The sequence below is a fragment of the Macrotis lagotis genome, chromosome 2, assembly GCF_037893015.1.
Source record: "Macrotis lagotis isolate mMagLag1 chromosome 2, bilby.v1.9.chrom.fasta, whole genome shotgun sequence".
In the NCBI taxonomy this organism is placed as follows: domain Eukaryota; kingdom Metazoa; phylum Chordata; class Mammalia; order Peramelemorphia; family Peramelidae; genus Macrotis; species Macrotis lagotis.
In genome coordinates this window covers 100,407,512-100,427,851 of record NC_133659.1, presented here as the reverse complement: position 1 = coordinate 100,427,851, position 20,340 = coordinate 100,407,512, and the positions used below count along the sequence as shown (strand labels likewise).

Genomic DNA, 20,340 nt, shown 5'->3' with positions numbered 1-20,340 from the left:
ACTTGGCTATTTTGAGGAGATCCCAAGCCAAATTTCACAAATGTCTTACTTTTTTCCATACAGGGATTTAGAGCCATCCATGTTCATTTGCCATAAAGTCTGGATGGGAAACACTGATAACCATAGATGGTTCCATGGTGGTCCAACATTCCTAGGGAAATATTGGACCACATTCTTTTTCTCTTGGAGCTGAAAGCACTCTGAACAGTCTTCTTTAATACAATCTTCTTTCTTGAAGTAATGGCCTTTGGGTGAATGAGGAAGCTGGAGGAAACTTTCCTTAAAATTTTCAGGGCCTGGTTAATTCAGGGGGATCCCAAGTACATGACCTTATCAGACTAATCTGGACTATTCAGGTTTGGGAAGAATAAAGAAATCTGGCTGGGACATCAATGTTGGAGACATAGGATTATTCTGAATCTGGGACTTTCAGACCAAACTTGTTTCACTGAGTTAAATTTAATAACTTTGTAAAGAATTTAGGTGAATCATCCAGAGAAAGAACTGATGGAGAGTGTGGATTGAAGGAGACTATTTTTGCTTCCTTTTGTTTTTGTGAGTTTTTTCCTTTTGTTTTGCTTCTTCTTTTACAACATGACTAATATGGAAACATATTTTACATGAGTGCACATATATAATCTTTGTTAAATTGCTTATTGTTTTAGTGTGGGGGAAGGGAGGGAGAAAATTTGGAACTCAAAATTTTATATAAAAATTAATGCTAAAATTATCATTACATGTAATTAAGAGAGGCAAGGTTTGAACTAGACTCTCTTTCCAAGAGAGAATTTAGGTAGGAGAATCCAATGCTGATACTAAGATGCCCTTTTTCTATATCTTGGTTTGAGTACCTTGAATTTTCCCTCCCTTATCTAAACACTTCTTTTCTCCTTGTCTTCTCCCTTTCCCCAAGTCAGGGATGAAAATGTATGTCTTGCTGTTTTAGCTGAGCAGGAGCAGGGGAAAGCCAGAAAGAGAAACTGAGGTATGAATCAGTGAGATAATAAGAACCTAAACACTCAGCTGGTGTGATAAAATAGAACTGGAAATGAGATTATTTAGATCAGCAGAACTTTGTCTTTTTAAACTCACATTTGAGGAAGCACAAAATGATCAAACCACTTTCAGTTCTCATGGAATTTACACCCTAGTAAGGAGGTATAACACATATGCAAATCGTGATAATCTCTGATGAAATGAGATAAACTAGCAGAGTAGTAGTTTGGGAGACAGGACCCTGGGCTGGTGATTCAGAAAATCAGGATAGGAATCTTTTCTTAGTCATTCACTTACTACTTACCTTTGGTGAAGTTATTATGCCCTCTCTGGGTTTCATTTTCCCTATCCATAAAAGAGGAGAGATTTGAAAGCTTATTTTATAATACTTTAGGTTTTACAAAGCACTTTCCCCCCCAATAACCCTCTGAAGAAGACATTAAGAGTATTATTATTATTATGATTAACTATTATAACTCCCATTTTACAGATAAGAAAATAGAGGCTTGGTGGGCAAGTGACTTGATCAAGATTAAAAATAAACTTAGAATTCAGGGCTTCTCACTACAAGACCAGCAACACTCTTTCTACTTTTATAAAAAAAAATGAGTTATTAGATGAGAAAACATTCTTAAAGGAAAATGTCTAAAAGACATTTGAAGAGATGGTTAAAAGTAAAAGTTTCCTGATACATAGATTTATGGCCAAAAAAATCACCACATTACTACCAGGATCAAATATGAAATCCTCTTGTTTGGTTTTCAAAGCCCTTCATAATCTGGTCTCTTCTTACTCCAGGCTTCTTACACCTTATTACCCTCAATATTCTCTGGATCCAGTGACAATGACTCATTTGCTTTTCCTCTAACACCACACTCCATCTCTTGACTGAACATTTTCAAGAGCTGCTCTCTATGTCTGAAATATTCCCCCTTCTCATCTCTGTTTCTTGGCTTCTCCAGCTTCCTTCAGATCCCAGCTAAAGTCTTCCTTCTGTAAGAAGCCTTTCCTATTCCCCTTTAATTTTAGTGCCTTCCCTCTGAGATTATTTCCACTTTCTCCTGTAATTCTCCTGTTTGAACATGATTGCTTGCATGTTATCTCCCCCATTAGACTACAAGTTCCTTGGGGGCAGGGACTGTCTTTTGCCTTTCTTTGAATCCTGATAATTTAGCTCTGGGTCATTACATAGTAGGTCTTTAATAAACATTACTTGTCTTACCACATCTAAATGCAGCTGATTATGTTAATAATTGGCAAGTCTCCCTTAAACATTCACCACCTCTGAGTCTCTCTGTCTGTCTTTGTCTTTCTGTCTGACTGTCTCCCCCCTTTTCCCCCTCACCACCATCTCTGTCTCTGTCTTTTTCCAATCAGGAATATGAAGCAGACTTTTCTTAGATCCACTGGCAATGTAGACCTCATTCGTGTCTTAAAGCTTACTCAACATAGTTACCCCTAGGGATGGGGTGGGAGGATTCACCACAGAACTGTTCACATACACTTTCTCTTACCTTCCCTCCCCAGTCCTGGCATAAGAGCTGCTTCCGGTGTGCTAAGTGTGGCAAAGGTCTGGAGTCTACCACCTTGGCAGATAAGGATGGAGAAATTTATTGCAAAGGTGAGTAGCCAGGTGATGGTGGGGCTGCTGTCAATGGCTTAAGGCCCACCCTTTGAATAGATAAGCCAGTACTCCATGAAACATCAAATCTAAGGGCAGAAAAGTATTTCAGAGATCACCTAGTCTCATTTTCCACAAAATAATTGACTGAATATTTAAATTCAAATTCAGAAAGTTTAAGTGTATATAATATCTTGGAATAAATAGGGGAACAGGGGAATTTTGGAGCAAAGTAGAGGCAATTAAAGTCAAAATTTGCTGCAAAAATATACAAAAAAGCTTTCATTAAGTACTTATTCTCAGCCAGACATAGTGTTAAATGCTGGAGATACAAATAGTGAGATAGCTTTTGCCTTTGAGTAGTTCAGTCCTACTGGAGAAGACAACATATATAGTATGGTAGTGGCCAAAGAGGGGAGACTTGGTCACAAAGATGGTGATTTGATCCATAGTGCAGTGGCTTGACCTGCCCTTCCCCAAATCAAAAGTTTGATTTGATTATTATAGTTAGAGTAAATAGAATTCAGATCGGAATGAGGGGTCTGGCAGGTATTAGGATAAATGGCTAGATGGCCTAGATAAACAATTGGATGCCTAGTCTGGTCTGGGACTGATGAAATATAACTGACTAAGCAAGTCATCACTCACTCAAGACAATTCAGCCTGGGGGGAGAAATGTGTGTGTGTGTGTGTGTGTGTGTGTGTGTGTGTGTGTGTGTGTGTGTGTGTGTGTGTGTAGGGGGGATGGGAGTTGGAGGACTAGATTCACTTCCCCAGAGATTGGGAAAATAGATTTTGAGGGTCTAGTGCATAAGATACAGATATGAATAAGAAGTGGACCAGTTAAAGTGTCAGAGTAGTTGGCAAGAGAATTTAATAGTTTAGAGAACTCCTTGCTACCATCTACATTTTCCTGAACCCGGGAAAGAGTAGGTATTTAATAATTGGAGAGTGATAGCTGATATTGATTGATAATAGGTTAAGCTTTGGATATGGAGACAGAAAGAACTGAATTTCATTCTTGAGATATATGACCTGAGATATATAAGCCTCAGTTTTCTCATTTGTAAAATGGGGATATCTCAAAGAGAGGATTGTTATGAGAAGATAACACATGTCAATTGCTTTGCTATCTTGTAAACAATATGTAGAAGAGAGTTTGGGATTATCACAAGGATCTCTTTCAAACATGGTTTGGGGGGAAAAAACCAAACTTTGTCCAATCATTTTACACATGAAGGTGAAACACAGAAAGGAGAGATGGTTTTCCCAGAGTCACCCAGATAAACAATAACAGAATCTTTAGATTGCCAGGGTCAAGTCTGGATCTGAATGGTCTCTAGGTTCAGCACTCCATCCACTGTGTCACCGTGTCTTACCTCCTGATAATGGCCAATGTTTATATATTTCATTGAATTTTGCAAAATATTTTGTATATGATTTCTCATTTGACCCAATACCCCCTGGGAAGTTGGTGCTATCACCCCCATTTGATAGAAGAACAGAAGCTCAGGAAGACTACATTTTAAAGTTTACAAATTCTCACTACAACCTTATGAGGTAGGCAGTACAAGTTTTAATACTATTTTGTAGATAAGGAAATTCAGGTATTTGAACCCTCTTCAGGTCTTCTGACTCCAAAATCCATGAGCTTTCTACTGAACTACAATGTCTTTCATATCTGAGAGGCGACTGTTTTATAGAAGACAATGTGTTGTGGGGGGGGGGGGCAGCAGAAAGGATGGGAATCTTGTATCTGAGCCAGCCTTCTTCATGCTACCATCTGTCTGGCCTTTGTGACAAATGGAAATCTAAATATTTGTTTCTTTTGCAGGGTGTTATGCCAAAAATTTTGGGCCCAAAGGATTCGGTTTTGGCCAAGGAGCTGGAGCCCTGGTCCACTCTGAGTGAAGCAATTGCTGACGTTTCCATTTCCCCTGCTCACCTCTGGTGACTCACCAGTGCCAACCCAGCCCTTGTCTTTGTAGACCAGGCTAGATAAGGGAGCTACATGCTTTTTTCCCTCTTTCTTTCCCACCTCTTCCTAGCTCTCTTCTACCACTTAGCCTCTATAACCACAGGTTTTGGCTTTGTGTTGGGTGATTTCTGCCTGAGATATTCGGTTCCTAGAGCCCACATTCTCACCCAGCCTACCCAGCTGACACAATTTCCAGTGTGAATATTCTAAAGGACTACTAGTATTAACGATTTTTAAAGGGAGTGATCTTGCACCCTCTCCCCTCACTATTGAGAATTTTTGTTTTTCAACCCCTCACTCTGACTAACATTAGCAAAGGGACCAGAAGCAATTTCATGAAACCCAGAGAGTTGTACCAGCCAGGAAAGGGTGTGGGAATGGAAGACAAAGGGAGAGAGATATTAAAAGTCTTCCTAAGGTTTGGCATGTATATGTAGAGGGAGGGAGGAAATGAGAGGGGTAATAAAAAGGGCATAACACTACAGAATATCACTCAGGTTCATTCCACTCCCAGATGCCTTTAGTCAAGGGGTATGATGGAAGTTTCCTTGGGACAGAACCCTACAATGAGATGTTCCCACAGAATGTTGGAATGGGTGGCACTCCTGCTCACCTGGGCACATTTAAACACTATGCAACTTCAAACAGTATATTTGGCCTTGGAAACCAACACTGGGTTGAATGATCACTGCTGTTTGCTTGAGGTCTATCTGTTCTTGCCAACAATCTGTCACTTATGTTAGGAGGTGCAGCCTCTGTCAGCTACAGACCTCAAGCACACAGATCAGTTCCAGAGCACCCTCTAGTCTTGAACTCCATCAAAGACAGAGTCAGTTTTGGAATACCTCCAGAGTCTCTCACTGCTTTGATGACACAGGGAGTTTTGATTAAATTAGACTCCTGGATATTGATCAATGACCCAAACCTTAGAGAACTCAAAGTAAACTCTTGGAGTGGCTAGGTGGCACAGTGGATAAAGCACCAGCCCTGGAGTCAGGAGTCCCTGAGTTCAAATCTGGCCTCAGACACTTAATAATTACCTAGCTGTGTGGCTTTGGGCAAGCCACTTAACCCCATTTGCCTTGCCAAAAAAAAAGTAAACTCTTACTCTGGGGATCTTGAGGCTGTAGATTTTGGTGGCCTTCCCAGAGACCCTAAACCTCCTCCAACTACTCCCAGGGGTGGGTGCTTCAGTCAAGTCTTCACTCTGTAGAACTTCTCAACCTTTGTGAGTGGAAGATTTTCAGTAGCTTAGAGATTTCCATCTGCTCATTAGGTATCTTCCTCCCCACCTAATTCCACCTCCAATTTATCCTCCATCAATCTCTTTCCTGTTTCTCTCTGTTGAGCTTATATTATCCCCTAATCATTACTACCCTTTCCTTCCCTCCACCCCTCTTCTCTCTAGGTATCTTCCTTGCCTAAGTTACTGATAGACCCTGAGGAAAGGAGCAGAAGGAGCAGTTCTTGGGAAAGTGTAAGGCTGGGCAATAGCCAGAAGAATAGGTGGTCTTGGAAGGATTCCAGTGATTATGAGGGAACCATTAGGCTAAGACAAATTTATTCTGAGGGATACATCTACAATATCTGCCATTGCCATTGGGAAAGGCAAATTATTTAAGCTAATTTCTTGTGTAGTCAATAAAGCTGTTAAAAAAAAAGAATTCTGGCATCCAGAATCATGAGAAGGTTACATTTTCAGTTCCATGGGAACTGAAGAAAACTTGGATAGGGTCCTAAAAATATATCTAAAAGGTCCAAGAATAATTTTAAACTTTGTCCACTCAAACTTTTGCTTTCATCCTTTTACTTATTCCTTTGTATGTGGGGTTTTGGAAATCATCAAATTAAAAGGGAAAAGGTCATGTGGAGATGGTGCACAACAATTGATAGTTGTCTTCAAGGGTTATTGTGCACCATTCTTATTCAGACCCTATACTAGGTGACCCCTGTCATCCCTTCCAACTCAGTCCGTGACTTTTGGGCCTTCCATTCAAAGCCTGCTTACCACCTGGAGTGACCTGTCCCTCTTTTCCAGACTTAGGGATAACCAATTGTGAACTGCTGGTGATTTGATATTTGAGCTGTGATCTCAAATCACAAATTTTTGTTCCAGAAACTTCTGACCTGGAAATCCCTAGAGTGAGAGGAAAATTCAACCAAAGTCACCACCAAGTCAAAACTAGAAAGAGTACTTCCCTAGGGGATAATGAAAGATGATGGGATTTGGGGAAGGGTAGACTGGAGATATGAGTATTCTGCCATTCAAATATTTCAGTTTGTAATTTCTGTAGTGGCTTAGAGGCAGCAAGAAGGCCCCCACTGCCAGATAAACCCCTTCCCTATCCTATCTGAGGCTTTCTTTACTCCTCTGTGATATAAACCCACATCCCTCCAACTCCACTGCTGCTGCCTACTCTATTAACTTGGCCTCCAGAAAACTCTGATTCCCTCAGGTTCTCTTGACAGAAAGTCAAGAGATACTCTTTATCAGAAGATTTATTTACCCAATGAAGACTTTGTAGATTCTCTCTTCTTCCCCAATTGCCACCAGACAAAAGAATTTTGCTAACACCTAAGGGGAAAAGGGCAAATATCATATTGGCTTAAACACAGAACATAGCTATTTTCCAAATCTTGACTGTATAAACCTTGAGTATGGAATGACAAAAAAAATAGCAAAAATAAAGAGAGAGAGGTGATGGTAAAAATAAATAAAATATCTTTGAATTGAAAGAATTAACTTACCTGCATTTCCTTGTTGTAAGGGACAGTTTTATTGGGGGGAGGGGAAATCATTGCAAACTACTAGTGATATCTTTTAAAAGTATCAATAAAAAATTTAAGAATTTTAAAATTAAAATAAATGTAAAAATAAATTTCCTACAAATATGCTATTATACCATGATCTTAAAATTATCCTATGTCACTATCTACACATTTATTTTTACTTTCAAAACAATTTCATTTTAGGGGTACAGTTTATTTTCAGAGCAATAAGGTGAAAGGAAGCAATGTGGTTCAATGGTTAGAAGACAGGACTTGGAATTAGAGGAAGTGAGCAAGAATTCTGGCTCTGTCACCTGTCTTCCTGTGTGACCTAGGATAAGTCACTTCACCTTTCTCTGCATCTGTTTTCCTCAAATGTAAAATGATGAGGTTGAACTAGATGGTCTCTATAATCTCTTTCAGTTCTAAATTTATGATCTGAACATTCTGCAAAAGACCTTTTGGAGAAGGGAGCCTTCTAATAAAGCTCTAATTTAATCATTGTAACTAGCATATCATTCAAACTGAATCCTGGACCTATCCTGATTGATTCTTTAAGGGACCCTTGGAGCAAAATTCCACTTAGTGAACAGTGTGCAGTTAAAAGTTACAGCCTGGAACTTCTAACTTTAGGGATATGGCTTGCTTTTGGTGTTACTTCTCTCAATGACATTTTGGCTAATGAATGGATGAAAGAATGCATCATAAAAACAGTAACTCAAAGAAAATGATGATGAGACAAGATAGCAAAATTTGAAGGATAAAGTTAAAGGAGGAAAAGATATATCCTTGTCAAAATATCTTAACAAAAAAAGGAGAGAAATGAGCTTTACATGAACATTTTAAAATGAGAAAATCAATAAATAATCCCCCAACTATCACAAATGAGGAAATCTTGAAAAGTAATAACAGAGATAATAGAAGACAAAAACATCAAAGACATGATAAAAAGAAAAGACGAATGAAAAAATTAGCAGTATGGTTGAAAAAATTTGCAATTCCTACTACAGGGGAGGCTGAGGTTTGTAATTCACATAAGCTCTAGATTTCTGGGTTGCCTTGAGGTAAAGCTAGTTGGGTATTTTAACTAAGGCTGGCACCAATATTCTGAGCTTCCTAGGAGCAGGAAGCCACCACAATAGCTAAGAAGGGGATGAATGGGCCCTACTGAGGCAGGAATCAGGTCAAAACTTTCATGCCCATCAGCAGTGGGTGGTCATTGTACTTCCAGCTAGGGCAAGACAGGGAGGCAAGAAAAAAAAAGAAAAAACATGACAAAAAAGAAAAGGAAAGAAAGGAAGAATGAAAATAAGGATTTGCCACTAATTCATAATCATTATAGTAACAAAAGCTAGCATTTATATGGTATTTAAAGGTTTTCAGTGTGCTATTTAAAATCTTTTATCTTCACATCAACTATAAGAGATTGCTCCTGTTACTATTACTACTTTACAGATTAAGCAACTGAGACAGGATTAAATGACTTGCCCAGAATCAAGGGCTAGTAAGTGTTTGAGGCAGGACTTGTCTTTTCCCCAGAGTTCAATCTACTGCCTCTTGTGCCACTTCATACTCATAATGCTAACCCAAAAAGAAAGTAATAGTTACCAAGTGAGTGGGTTCTTTGTCTCTTCATTTGGGTGAAATTAATTTCAGGACCAAATGAATAGATGATCTGGATCTTCTGTTGAGACCTAAAAAATGATCCAGACCAATAGGTATGTTGTTCAAATTCACTGTGACCCCATTTGGGGTTTTTTGGGCAAAGATACTGGAGTGGTTTGTCATTTCCAATTCATTTTACAGGAAACTGAGGCAAACAGGGTCAAGTGACTTGTTCAGGGTCACATAGCTAGTAAGTGTCTAAGAACAGAATTGAACTCAGTCTTCCTGCCTCTAGGGTTGGCGCTCTAACCATTGTGCCACCTAGATGTCGCTTTCGATATCGATAAAGTTGGCAAGTTAAGAGATTTAGAGAGCATTCAGTATAAACCCCTCATTTTATAGATGAGAATTTAAGTAACTTGTCCAGTGTCATACAGGAAAGAAATAATGCCAGTTTGAATCCAGATTCTCACACTATATCTGCTGCCCTTTTGAGGGAACTTCTGTTCAACAGTGGTCAGCACTGAGGAGGAGGCAGGTTGAGGGAGGTTTTAGACAATGGATAGCAATCCTGACTTTGCCAAGGACAAATCACTTAAATTCCTCTCTGTAGAATGACAGGGTTTTATTGAATGACCGTTTGCACTGAATGTGATATAATGGATAAAGCACTAGACCTGTAGCCAGGAAGTTGTCTATTAAAATCTTTCCTCAAACTCCAGTTACATGACTTTGGGCACATAATTGAGACTTTTCTTTATCTGTAAAATGGGAATAATAATAATGCCTACCTCTGATGGTTGTGATTAATAGGACATGGTCCTCCACCCTGAAGCATGTTATAGTTCAGTTGTGGGGACAAAATGTAAACACATGAAGTATATTTTACAATAAATAGTCAGGATATGCTTTATGCCACAGGAAGGGTATACATAATAAGCTCTTGAGACAGCCTGGTGAGACTAGACGCTTTCCTAGAAAGGAAGGAAGAAGGGGTTGTTCCATGGAAACATCTGGAATGACTGATGTATCCACAGGTATAATAATTGAGTACTAGAAGAATTCTACTTCTCTCCATTTAAGTCTTAGCTGATTTACTTGTGTCATTAAAAGATGCTAGGGGCTGCTCTACCTGCTCCAAATTAGTGTATTTGCCAAGGGATATGACTCCATTTTTCCTCTTCGGTAGATGAGAGTTGAAGTTTCACTGTTCAGGTCAGTTTGCCATTCTGGCAGAACTGACCGATCCTTGGGTTGTGGCATGTCCCATATCAGTACAAAAGGGATGTGGTCTGCTGTCACTGGCTGGCACATGCTGTCGCTGCATCCTTTGTTTGAACATTAATAAATTATAACTTGGAACATGAGCTGAGCCTCTCTTGTTTGGAACCCGATGATGTATCACAATGCTATAGTAATTCAGGCAGGAGAGACCATTGCGGGGGGAGGGGGAAAGCTACCAGACTCTCAGCCCTCAAAAGCAGAGGCCAAGTTTTATTTCTTTTTCTATTCCTTACAGGGTCTAGAACAGTGTCCTAAATATAAGTACCTGTTCAACCAGAAAAATATTGCACACCCTAATAGCAACCTTGATAGACTCACTCATTCCATCAGTGCAACAATCAGGGACAATGTGGGGCCATCTGCAATGGAGAATAATAGCATCTGTATCCAGAGAAATAATTGTGAAGTTTGAACAAAGACCAAGGACTATTACTTTTAATTAAAAAAATCTTATTATGTAATTTGCTATCTCTTATACTTTGTTTTTCTACCTTAAGGATATGACTTCTTTCTCATCACATTCAACTTAGATCAATGTATACCAGGGAAACAATGTAAAGATTAACAAGATGCCTTCGGGGGGGGGGGGGGGAGCAAGATTAGGGGCCTATTCTTTGTCGCTTTTTGAATCCCCAGCACTTAACACGGTGCCCAGAATCTAATAGAAGCTTAAAAAATATTTATTGATTACTTGATTCCAACTTGCCGGCGGCCCCCCCACCCCGTATTATTTGAAGATCAAATGAGTTAACTATAAAGTGATAGGCAAACTTTAAAGTGCTATATAAATAATAGCTATTTTGAATAATAATATTAATAATTATAAAGTACATACATTTTATAGATAAAGAAAATGAGTCTCGCATAGATCCACATCTCACACCCCATACCAAAATAAGATTGAAATGTACATATTTAGAAATGAAGAACAATAACATAGACAAATTCATAGGACAAAAAATACTCTATCTGATCTATGGAAAAAAAGATAAATTTATGATCAAACAAGAATTAGAGCACATTATAAACTGCAAAATGAATGATGTTGACTATATTAAATTAAAAAGTTTTGCACTAATAAAATCAATGCTGCCAAAATTAAAAGGAAAGCAGAGAGCTTGGAAACAATCTTCACAACCAGGAGTTCTGATGAAGGTCCCATTTCTTTTTCTTTTTCTTTTTTTTTAGTTTTTGCAAGGCAAATGGGGTTAAGTGGCTTGCCCAAGGCCACACAGCTAGGTAATTATTAAGTGTCTGAGGTCAAATTTGAACTCAAGTACTCCTGACTCCAGGGCTGGTGCTCTATCCACTGCGCCACCCAGCTGCCCCAAGGTCGCATTTCTAAAATATAGAATTGCACCAAATTTATAAGATCACAGGTCATTCCCCAATTGATAAATGGTCAAAGGATATGAGCAGACAGTTTTCAAATGAAGAAATTAAAGATATATATATATATATGTATAAAATCATATGAAAAAATGCTTCAAATCACTATTGATTAGAGAAATGTAAATTAAAACAATGAGGTATCATCTCACACCTATTGGATTAGCCAAGATGAGAAAAAGAGTGATCAGTGTTGGAGGATTGAGACATTGAGGCATTGCTGGTAGAATTGTGAAGGGATCCAAACTTTCTGGAGAGCAATATGGAACTATGCCCAAAGATCAATAAAACTGTTCATAGCTTTTAACCCAGCAATTCCAATTCTAGGTCTATGTCTAGAAGAAATTATAAAAAATGAAAAAGTCCTACATGTTCCAAAATATTCATAGCAGCTCTTTTTGTAGTGGCAACGAATTAAAAATCGAGGGAATGCCCTTCAACTGGGGAATGGCTAAACAAGCTATGGTGCATGAATACTATGGAATACTATTGTTCTATAAGAAACCATAAATGGTTGGACTCTAGAGAAGCATGGAATGACTTATGGGATCTGATGTTGAGTGAAGGGAGTAGAACCAAGGGAACAATGAATACATCAACAACATTGTAAGATGTACAATCTTGATGGAAGCAGCTCCTCTCAGCAGTCCAGAGCTAAGACAACTCTGACTAGTTATGGACTATATTATCCCCAATCAGAGGAAACAAAACAAAACACACAGAAAAAAAAAAAAACTTTTCCAAATCTGATGAACACTTTATAAAAATTATCTCTTATGTATCTCTTTCCCTTAATCCTAATTCCTCATGCCAAAGAATACTAATTTGTAAACATGTTTAACAAAATATGTATGTAAAATGTTAACTTGACGGTTCCCTGATGGGGGGGGCAAGAAGGGAGGGTAGAGAGAAATTTTGTAACTTGGAAATATGCATGTACATATCAATGAAAATAAAGAAATTAAAAAAAAGAAACTGAGTCTCAGAGGCATTAAATGATTTGGCTAGGATCACATTGTAAGCATACTGACTAGTTAGTACATGAATACCTCCTGATTCTAAATCATACCTGATATTAGTCCTGATTCTAAGTCAATTTTACTACCCTATAGGAAGGAAGGAAGGAAGGAGGGAGGGAGGGTAGTGAGGAAGTGAGGGAGGAAGTAAGGAGGGAAGGAAACAGGGAGAGGGAGGAAAGAGAGAAAGAGGGACTGAATGAGTGAAGGCAAGAAAGGATGGAGGGACAAAGGGAAGAGGAAAGGAAAGAGGGAGGGAAAGAAAGAGAAGATAAAGGAAGGAAAGAAGGAAGGAAAAGGAGGGGAAAGGGGGAGGAGGGAAGAAAGAGAAGAAGAAATAGGGAAATAACGAAGGAAGGAAAGAAGGGAAGGAAGGAAGGGAGAGAGGAGGAAGAAAAGGGAGGAAAGATTTATTAGAGAAGTCTTCTCAGAGGTGGTGTAAGATCTTACATTTTCCAAAGAGGTACAGAGGAAAAGAAAAACATTCTAGGTAAAAGGAACAATATGAACAAAAGTTGAGCATCATCATCCTAAGGATTCCCCACAAGGACTGAGTTGGATATTTTCAGGATGCTCAGGAGCCCAGGGGATGAGGAAACTTTAAGGTCAACTGAGTCACCCAGCAGGGTGCAGGATTCTGGGGAGTCCTGAGGGACCAGGTACTGGAGGCAGGCCGCCCTCTGCTGGCTGCTCTCTCATCCCCACTGCAACCTAACTTGATTTTTTAGTATCTAGTCATCCTCTTAATCAACCCCACCATTGCCTATCACTCAGAATCTTTGCTGCTGGGGATCTAGCCTGTGTTCTTACAGGCTCGGAGTTCTAAAATGAGGAAGGACCTCAGAGAGCCTCTCACCCTGCCTCCTTTTATTTTCACAGATGGATAAACTGAGGCTGAGAGGAATTTTTAGTGACTTGTCCAAAGTCACAAATTGCAATCGATAGAACTGGGATTTGAGCTCAGTTTGATATTCTTTCCACTCAATCTGGAATTTCTGGGGAGCCAGTGCTAGGAGAAGAAGTCAGAATGTGTGAAGTGATGGGAGGTAGAAGCCGGAGAGACTGAACAAGAGGAAGACTTTGACCCTTGACCCCAGGCAGAGATGGAGGCTGGAGGATTATGTTAGGAAGGGTTGGAGTAACTGGTTTATGCTGGCATTGTGAAGGGAGGAGGGCAAAGATGGTGTGTGTGAGGGAGCAAGAAGAATGCAGAGAGGAGGTGGGGGAGGGCATGGGATGTGGGGTGATTTCTGAGGAGGAAGTAGCAATGTCCCCAGTAAACAGTAGATGGTGCTAGGGAGTCACAGAGAAACTGGCTCTCTTTGCCCATAGTCCTTCACTTACTGGTCAGTCAAGTATTGTGTCTACTATGGGCAGGCACTGTGTTAAGCACCAGACTATTGATCTTAGCAAGGTGCTTTACAATTACACAGTGTTTCATATACAGTTTCTCGCTGGATCTTCCCAAGGGTAGCCTGGGAGTGGTTGCTGCATCCCATTTTACAGATCAGAACATCGAAGTTCAGACAAGAAGCCCAAGGTTAGATCAGACCCAAATAGATTTTCTGTTTGGCGACAGGCCATGGTTCTAAGCTGGGTAAAACTACTAAGTATGATCAGCTGTTCAACATCTTGGGATCCTACTTCCCATCCTCCAGCCCTTTCCTAATACAGTCCACCTTACACTTCTCCCTACACTGCAGTTATCCCCATTTTCCTTTTCTCTCAGATATATGCAAATCGATCCCAGATACAGTTTTCTTGAAGATCTCAAACCCCAAAAAAGAGTCACTTTAATGGACTGACGTCAGGTGGGGCAAGGGTCCTGTCTAGGACATTATAAGAAATGGACACATTTATTATTGGGAGGAATTCTTTGCTCTTATTACTAAATGCATAAAATGGTTTTAAAACACTCCTGCATCTCAAGCAAATGAGGGGTCTCTCACACCAGAAGTAGACATTTAGTGAGAGAATTAACGATTTTAAAAGGGTAAAAGTCTTTATCAGTCTGATGATGGTTTGGCAGAGGCAATCTCCAAGACTGAGCACTTGGACACCAGTCTGGGCAGGACCTCAGGTTATTTATTTATAAAATAGAGAATTAAACCAAATAATTCCTTCCAGGGCTAAGTCCTGTGTACATATAATCCTTGCTACTTCAGTGATCCCTTAACCATTCAAGCATTTTTCCCCCAGGGACACAAGTCAGGAAAGGTGCCCTCAGTGTTAAAGGGGAGACACACTGGGTGGAAGGGAAGAGGACACTCACATGTGGGGATCCTTTCAGAGTAACCACTCCCAATTCAGCAAGCATTTATCACATGCTAGTAAAAAACTGTGCTGGATGAAAAGATATGTAGAGAAAATGAAGACTAATCCCTTCCTTCAAAGAACTTTCAGGGGGGTGGTACAAGATAATTATAGGAAGGACTTTGCACTAGTAACTAGGAGATCAAGAACTGCTTGCTGTAGGAAGTGGCACCTGAATGGAACTTTGAAGGAAGTTAAGTATCCCTAGAGCTGAAGGAAGGGATGAGGGAATGCATAGGTGTGAGGCACAGCCGATGCAAAAACATGGAGGAGGGAAAACTGAATGCTAACCACGGTAAACAGAAAATGGGCTAGTTTAGTTGGATTGTGAAATGTATAGAGTAGTAATATGGGGAAAATCTAGATAGACTGGAGTCATATTAAATATGGAGCTTTAACTACCAAGCTGCAAAATTTGTATTTTATCCTAGAATATCCTAGAATAGGAAACCACTGAAGATTCTTGATCAGAAGAGTGACACAATATACAGAAAAAATACAAGGTAGTTTGAGGAAGAAGAGAACATTGAACATTTGGGGGATTGGGGAAGGCTTCATGAAGGAGTTGACCTCTGAGGTGAACTTTGAAGGAAGGAAGGTTTCTAAGAGGCAGAAATGAAGTGTAAATATATTCCAGTGTTGGGGAACCTTTTGTGCAGAAATATAAAGATGGACTTAGTGTTTTAGATGATAAGCAGAGGAGCTTGTATTTTACCATTGAGGTAAAATTACTGGAGATCTGAAAACCCTGAAATAACATGCTTGGATGTGCTTTAGGAAAATGATTTTGGAAAATATGGAGAAAAGATTGAAGAGGGGAGAACCTAGAAGTGAGGAGTACAGAAAGGAGACTAATTGCAATAACCTGAGGGAAAAGTGATGGGAGTCTGAAGTAGGGTGGTGGCTCCATGGGAGGAGAGGAAGACAGGAGAGTTTCCACAGAGGTAGAATCAAATTGACTTGGCAGCTGATTGGCTATTGAGGTGTGAGGTAAGAAAGAGATGAGAGTCAAGCATGATTCTGAGCTCATAAACCCAGGTTACTAGAAGATCAAGGTGCATTCAAAGTAAATAGGGAAATTTGGGGGAGAAACAATTATGGGGGAAGATAATGATTTTATTGACACATTGAATCTGAAATAGTAGTGACACCTCTAGCTGGAAAGATGTAACAAATAATTGGCTTAGGAGAAAGAGTTAGAACTTGATATAATGATATTCAAAGAGATAATGGAATTCATGTAAACTGATAAGATCAAGGAGAAAGTGTGTCTGTGTGTGTGTGTGTGTGTGTGTGTGTGTTTGTGTGTGTGTGTGTGTAATGAGGACTCAGGACAGAACCTATAGTTATGGGTGGGACACAGATATTATGATCCAGTTAAGAAGTCAGACAGGTAGGAGAAACCTGAGGGAGGAGAGAATATTCAAGCAGAGGGAGTGTCCACTTATACTAAGGAAGGTAGAAAGGTCCAGAAAGGTGAGTTCTGAGAAAAGGCTATTGGATTCAACAATTAAGAGATTCTTGGAAACCTTGGAGAGAAGGAAGTGAGTAGGTGGAGAGGATGTAAAGGTGAAAAGTTTCATCAGCTTTTTCTAGGTTGGTTGTTAAAAGGAAAAAGGAAGATAACTTCTTATTTAAACTAATCATTCTTGCTAACTGGGTGCTAGTTAGACCAAGGGAAGTTATCAGTCTGGAGTCAGTGGGATAGCAATTGAGTCTAAGGGAAGCTAAGAGGAGGCAGGCTCAGCAACTTTACTCACCTCTTTTCTCTACCATCATTATCCCTGGTCAAAAACAACCACAAGCCCCCAAACCAATCCCTTCTTAACATAGATTGGAAGTGAGACCTGACCTTGGGCATTGGGTTGTACAGGGCTAGGTCTTCCTTTGAGGAGAGAAGGGATTGGCAACTTGATAAACAGATGCACACCTGGTCAGGTTTGTGTGGGTGGGGAGGGGAAAGGGGTGGTAGAAGAGACTACAACATCATGGATTAATAGACAGAAGTTCCTGTTTATTTCCTCCACTTTTGAGGAGACCCAGATATGAAAGCTCTCAATCAGAGATTGAGAGGATTGTATAACTCATGATAGTTCTGCTTCTCAACCCACTCCTGAATCCATAAGATTCCCCCTTCTGTCTAGTCTGGGGTATCTCTGCTATAAACAGAAATACAGAATTATAAGATCATACATCTAGAGCTGAAATGGACCTTAGAGGATCTGAGTATGGATTTTTATGGATGAGTAAACACAGAATCAGGGACAGCTCATTGGCTCAGTGGTTAAGCATTGTGCCCGATTAGGGAGAAATTTGAGTTCAAATCTGGCACAGGACACTTACTAGTTATATGACTTTGGGCAAGTCACTTAACCTCTGTTAACCTAGAAAACTCCATGGTAAGGTTAAAGCCTTCCATCATGAAGAACTGGACCCAGCTGAACAACTGAACAATCATAGTACCAGGGAAGTTTAGTAACTAGTCAAGGTCACATAGGAAGTGGGCAACAGGGCCCTAACTGGAATCCAATTTCTCTGATTTCTAGTCAAAGCTTTCTCTATTGCATATTGCTTTTCAAAGTGACAGTCCATTGAAGCCTCTTTCTCCATCCTCTTACTTAGTAGAGACTAGAGTCGGAAATGTTTCAGATTAAATCCAGCCCAGAGATACTTAGTAGCTCTATGATATTGGTCAAGTCACTGGAATATCTGTTTGCCCCAGTTTCCCCAACTATAAAATGAGAATAACAGGATCCTCTAAATGCTATTGTTGATGGTATTGGAAGGTAATCCCCTATTCTGCTCCACCTCTCTCCAGCTATATTCAGGTGCCCCAGCTTATTGCCAGAGAAAGTTTGAAGACTGGATATTACCTATTCTTCTCAACCCTATTCTGCTTTCCTAATACTTGGTACAAAGTCCCACTTGCCCGACTCTGGTTACAGACCTGCTATTCATTTTGAATCTTCTTCTGTTTTTGAGGTCCCACCCCACCTCTCCTCAGAGAGTCTGAGTCCAGATTCTAACCCAGAACATGGGCAAAGGAGTTCCATTAATCAAAAGAGCAGAATAGATCTTAATTACCAGCTATAAGAGATATTTCAGGCAAACAAATTGGAATATGTTAGGTGTCAGAGTAGACCTATTGGGGACCCAGGAGGCTCCAGGACAGGTGGAGGAACTTATTACAGGATCAATGCAGAATGACCTGAAGTACAACCAGGAAATATTTTCTTCCAAGGGGAACATACAGACAGAGAGAAGACTCAGAAGTAATTACAGGAAAGAGATGAGAATCCTGGCAGTATCTGAATCTCCTCCAGGTTTAGGAGTCTAAAAGTTCTTTCAAGTAGTCAACCAGGATAGGGTGGGTGGGGGAGGGAAAGGGTGGCTGGGTGCCCTGAAAGCTGTGCCAGACTGGACAAGAAGAATCAATCTATGCTCTGTCATGCTACTCATTTTTCTACTATTTCAACATCTTTTGTTTTTTCTTTTATTTCCCAATAAGGTTACTTTGGGAAAGTTCAAATCTTATCATGTTCAAATTAAAGGAAGAAGGTTTGTTCACATCTAAAGCAAGACAGAGCCAGCATGGTGGTGTTGGCAATCCCTAGACCAAGGCTGACAACTGAGGGAGATAGGTGAGTTATACCTCAAAGAGATCAAAGAAAGAATAAAAGACCCAAAGGTACAAAGACACTCAGAGCAACCCTTTTCATAGGAGTCCCAAACTGGAAATTAAAAGGACTGAATAAAATCTGGCATCTGGGTTTAATGAAATACTATGGTGCTATATGAAATGACAAAGTAGGCAGTTTCAGTAGAAACTAGGAGGATCTTAATGAAGTGATGCAAAGTGAAGTGAACAGAACCAGGAGAACAATTAACATAATGCAACAACATTATTTAAAAAATAACTTTGAAAGACTTTAGAACTCTGATCAGTGCAATGACATCCCACCATTCTAGAGGGATGAAGATAAAACACACTATCCACCTCTATTAGGAAAGTGATGAACTTAAAATGCAGAATGAGACTTGCATTTTGGACAAACCAATATGAAAATTATTGCATATTTGTTACAAAGGTTTACTTTGTTTCTTTATTCCTTCATTTTTTATCCATCCTTCCTTCCTTTCCCGTTATTATCTCTTTCTACTTATTTCCTTCCTTCTATTCATATTTTTTATGAATTTACTCTTCCTTCCTGCATCCCTCTCTCCCTTCCTCCCTCCCTCCCTTCCTTCCTTCCTTGCTCATTCCCTTCCTTTCTCCCTTCCTTTCTTCTATACAAATTTGTTATGAGGGTTTACCTTCCTTTATCCCTCTCTTTTCTCCTTTCCTTTCTTACATCCTTCCCTCCTTCCCCCTTCTTTTCCTCCTCCCCTAATAGCTAAGAATTTTAATAATTATATATGTACCTATGTGTGTATATATATATATATTTAAAGCACAGGCATTTTATTCTTTTTTTAGTTCCAAATTCTCTCACTCCACCTCCTCCTCTCTAGTCCATTGAGAAGGAAAATTGCAATATGTATAGTCATGCAAAGCAAATTTCTGCATTAGTCATGTTTTTAAAAAAAAGGAAGAAAAAATGCTCCAATTTGTACTCTCTATCTAGAGGTGGATAGCATGTTTCAACAAGAGTTCTTTGGAATTATGGTGGGTTGATCAAAGTTAATAAATCTTTCAAAGTTGATTATCTTTACAGTATTGCTGTTACAGTATAGATTGTTCTTTTGAGTCTGATCTTTTCACTTTGTATCAGTTCATATAAGTCTTTCTGGGTTTTTATGAAGCCATGCCTTTCATAAATTTTAATAGCACAATAGTGTTCCATAACAATCATACACCATAACTTATTTAGCCAATTCCCCAACCGATCAGCATTGTTCAATTCTTTGTCACCAGAGAAAGAGCTGCTTTATTTAAATGATTCAATTTCTCCCAGGGACAGTAGGAGAAAATGATAAATCCTGGTAAAAATAAATAACTTTTTTTTAAAAGTTCAAGTTAGGGAGGAGGGTTATACATTGATGGTTCCTATTCTTCTCTCCTCCCTACTGCCATATTTCCTTACACAACCTCTCACACAGGATGCCATCTCCTTTCCTCCTCTGCCTGCTCAAACAGCTGGTCATAGTTGTTATGGCTGGTAACCAGATCCAGCCCTTTTAATTTCCTCCTCCTTCTCCCTTTCTTCTACTTTTTGTCCTCAAATGCATTATTCTTGTATCCAGCTAAGGGAAGAAAAACAGAAGGTCAAAGATTTTGTCCTGGGTCACCCAATAAGGCTGAAGGAGACTAAAAGAACCCCAAGATAAAGGCATGTGGGGAGAATCATAGGGTCACAAATTTAGACTTA

General features: G+C 39.5%; 1 protein-coding gene across 1 annotated transcript in view; it reads left to right on the top strand.

The window, feature by feature from the left end:
* CSRP1 (cysteine and glycine rich protein 1) overlaps window positions 1-7,334 on the top strand; it is a 40,329-nt gene extending 32,995 nt beyond the window's left edge. The window contains exons 5-6 of the mRNA XM_074222353.1: window positions 2,524-2,617; window positions 4,452-7,334. Coding sequence (XP_074078454.1) covers window positions 2,524-2,617; window positions 4,452-4,528 — 171 coding nt within the window. The 3' untranslated portion in view covers window positions 4,529-7,334. The remainder of the gene's footprint in view (window positions 1-2,523; window positions 2,618-4,451) is intronic.
* Window positions 7,335-20,340: the final 13,006 nt, after the last annotated feature.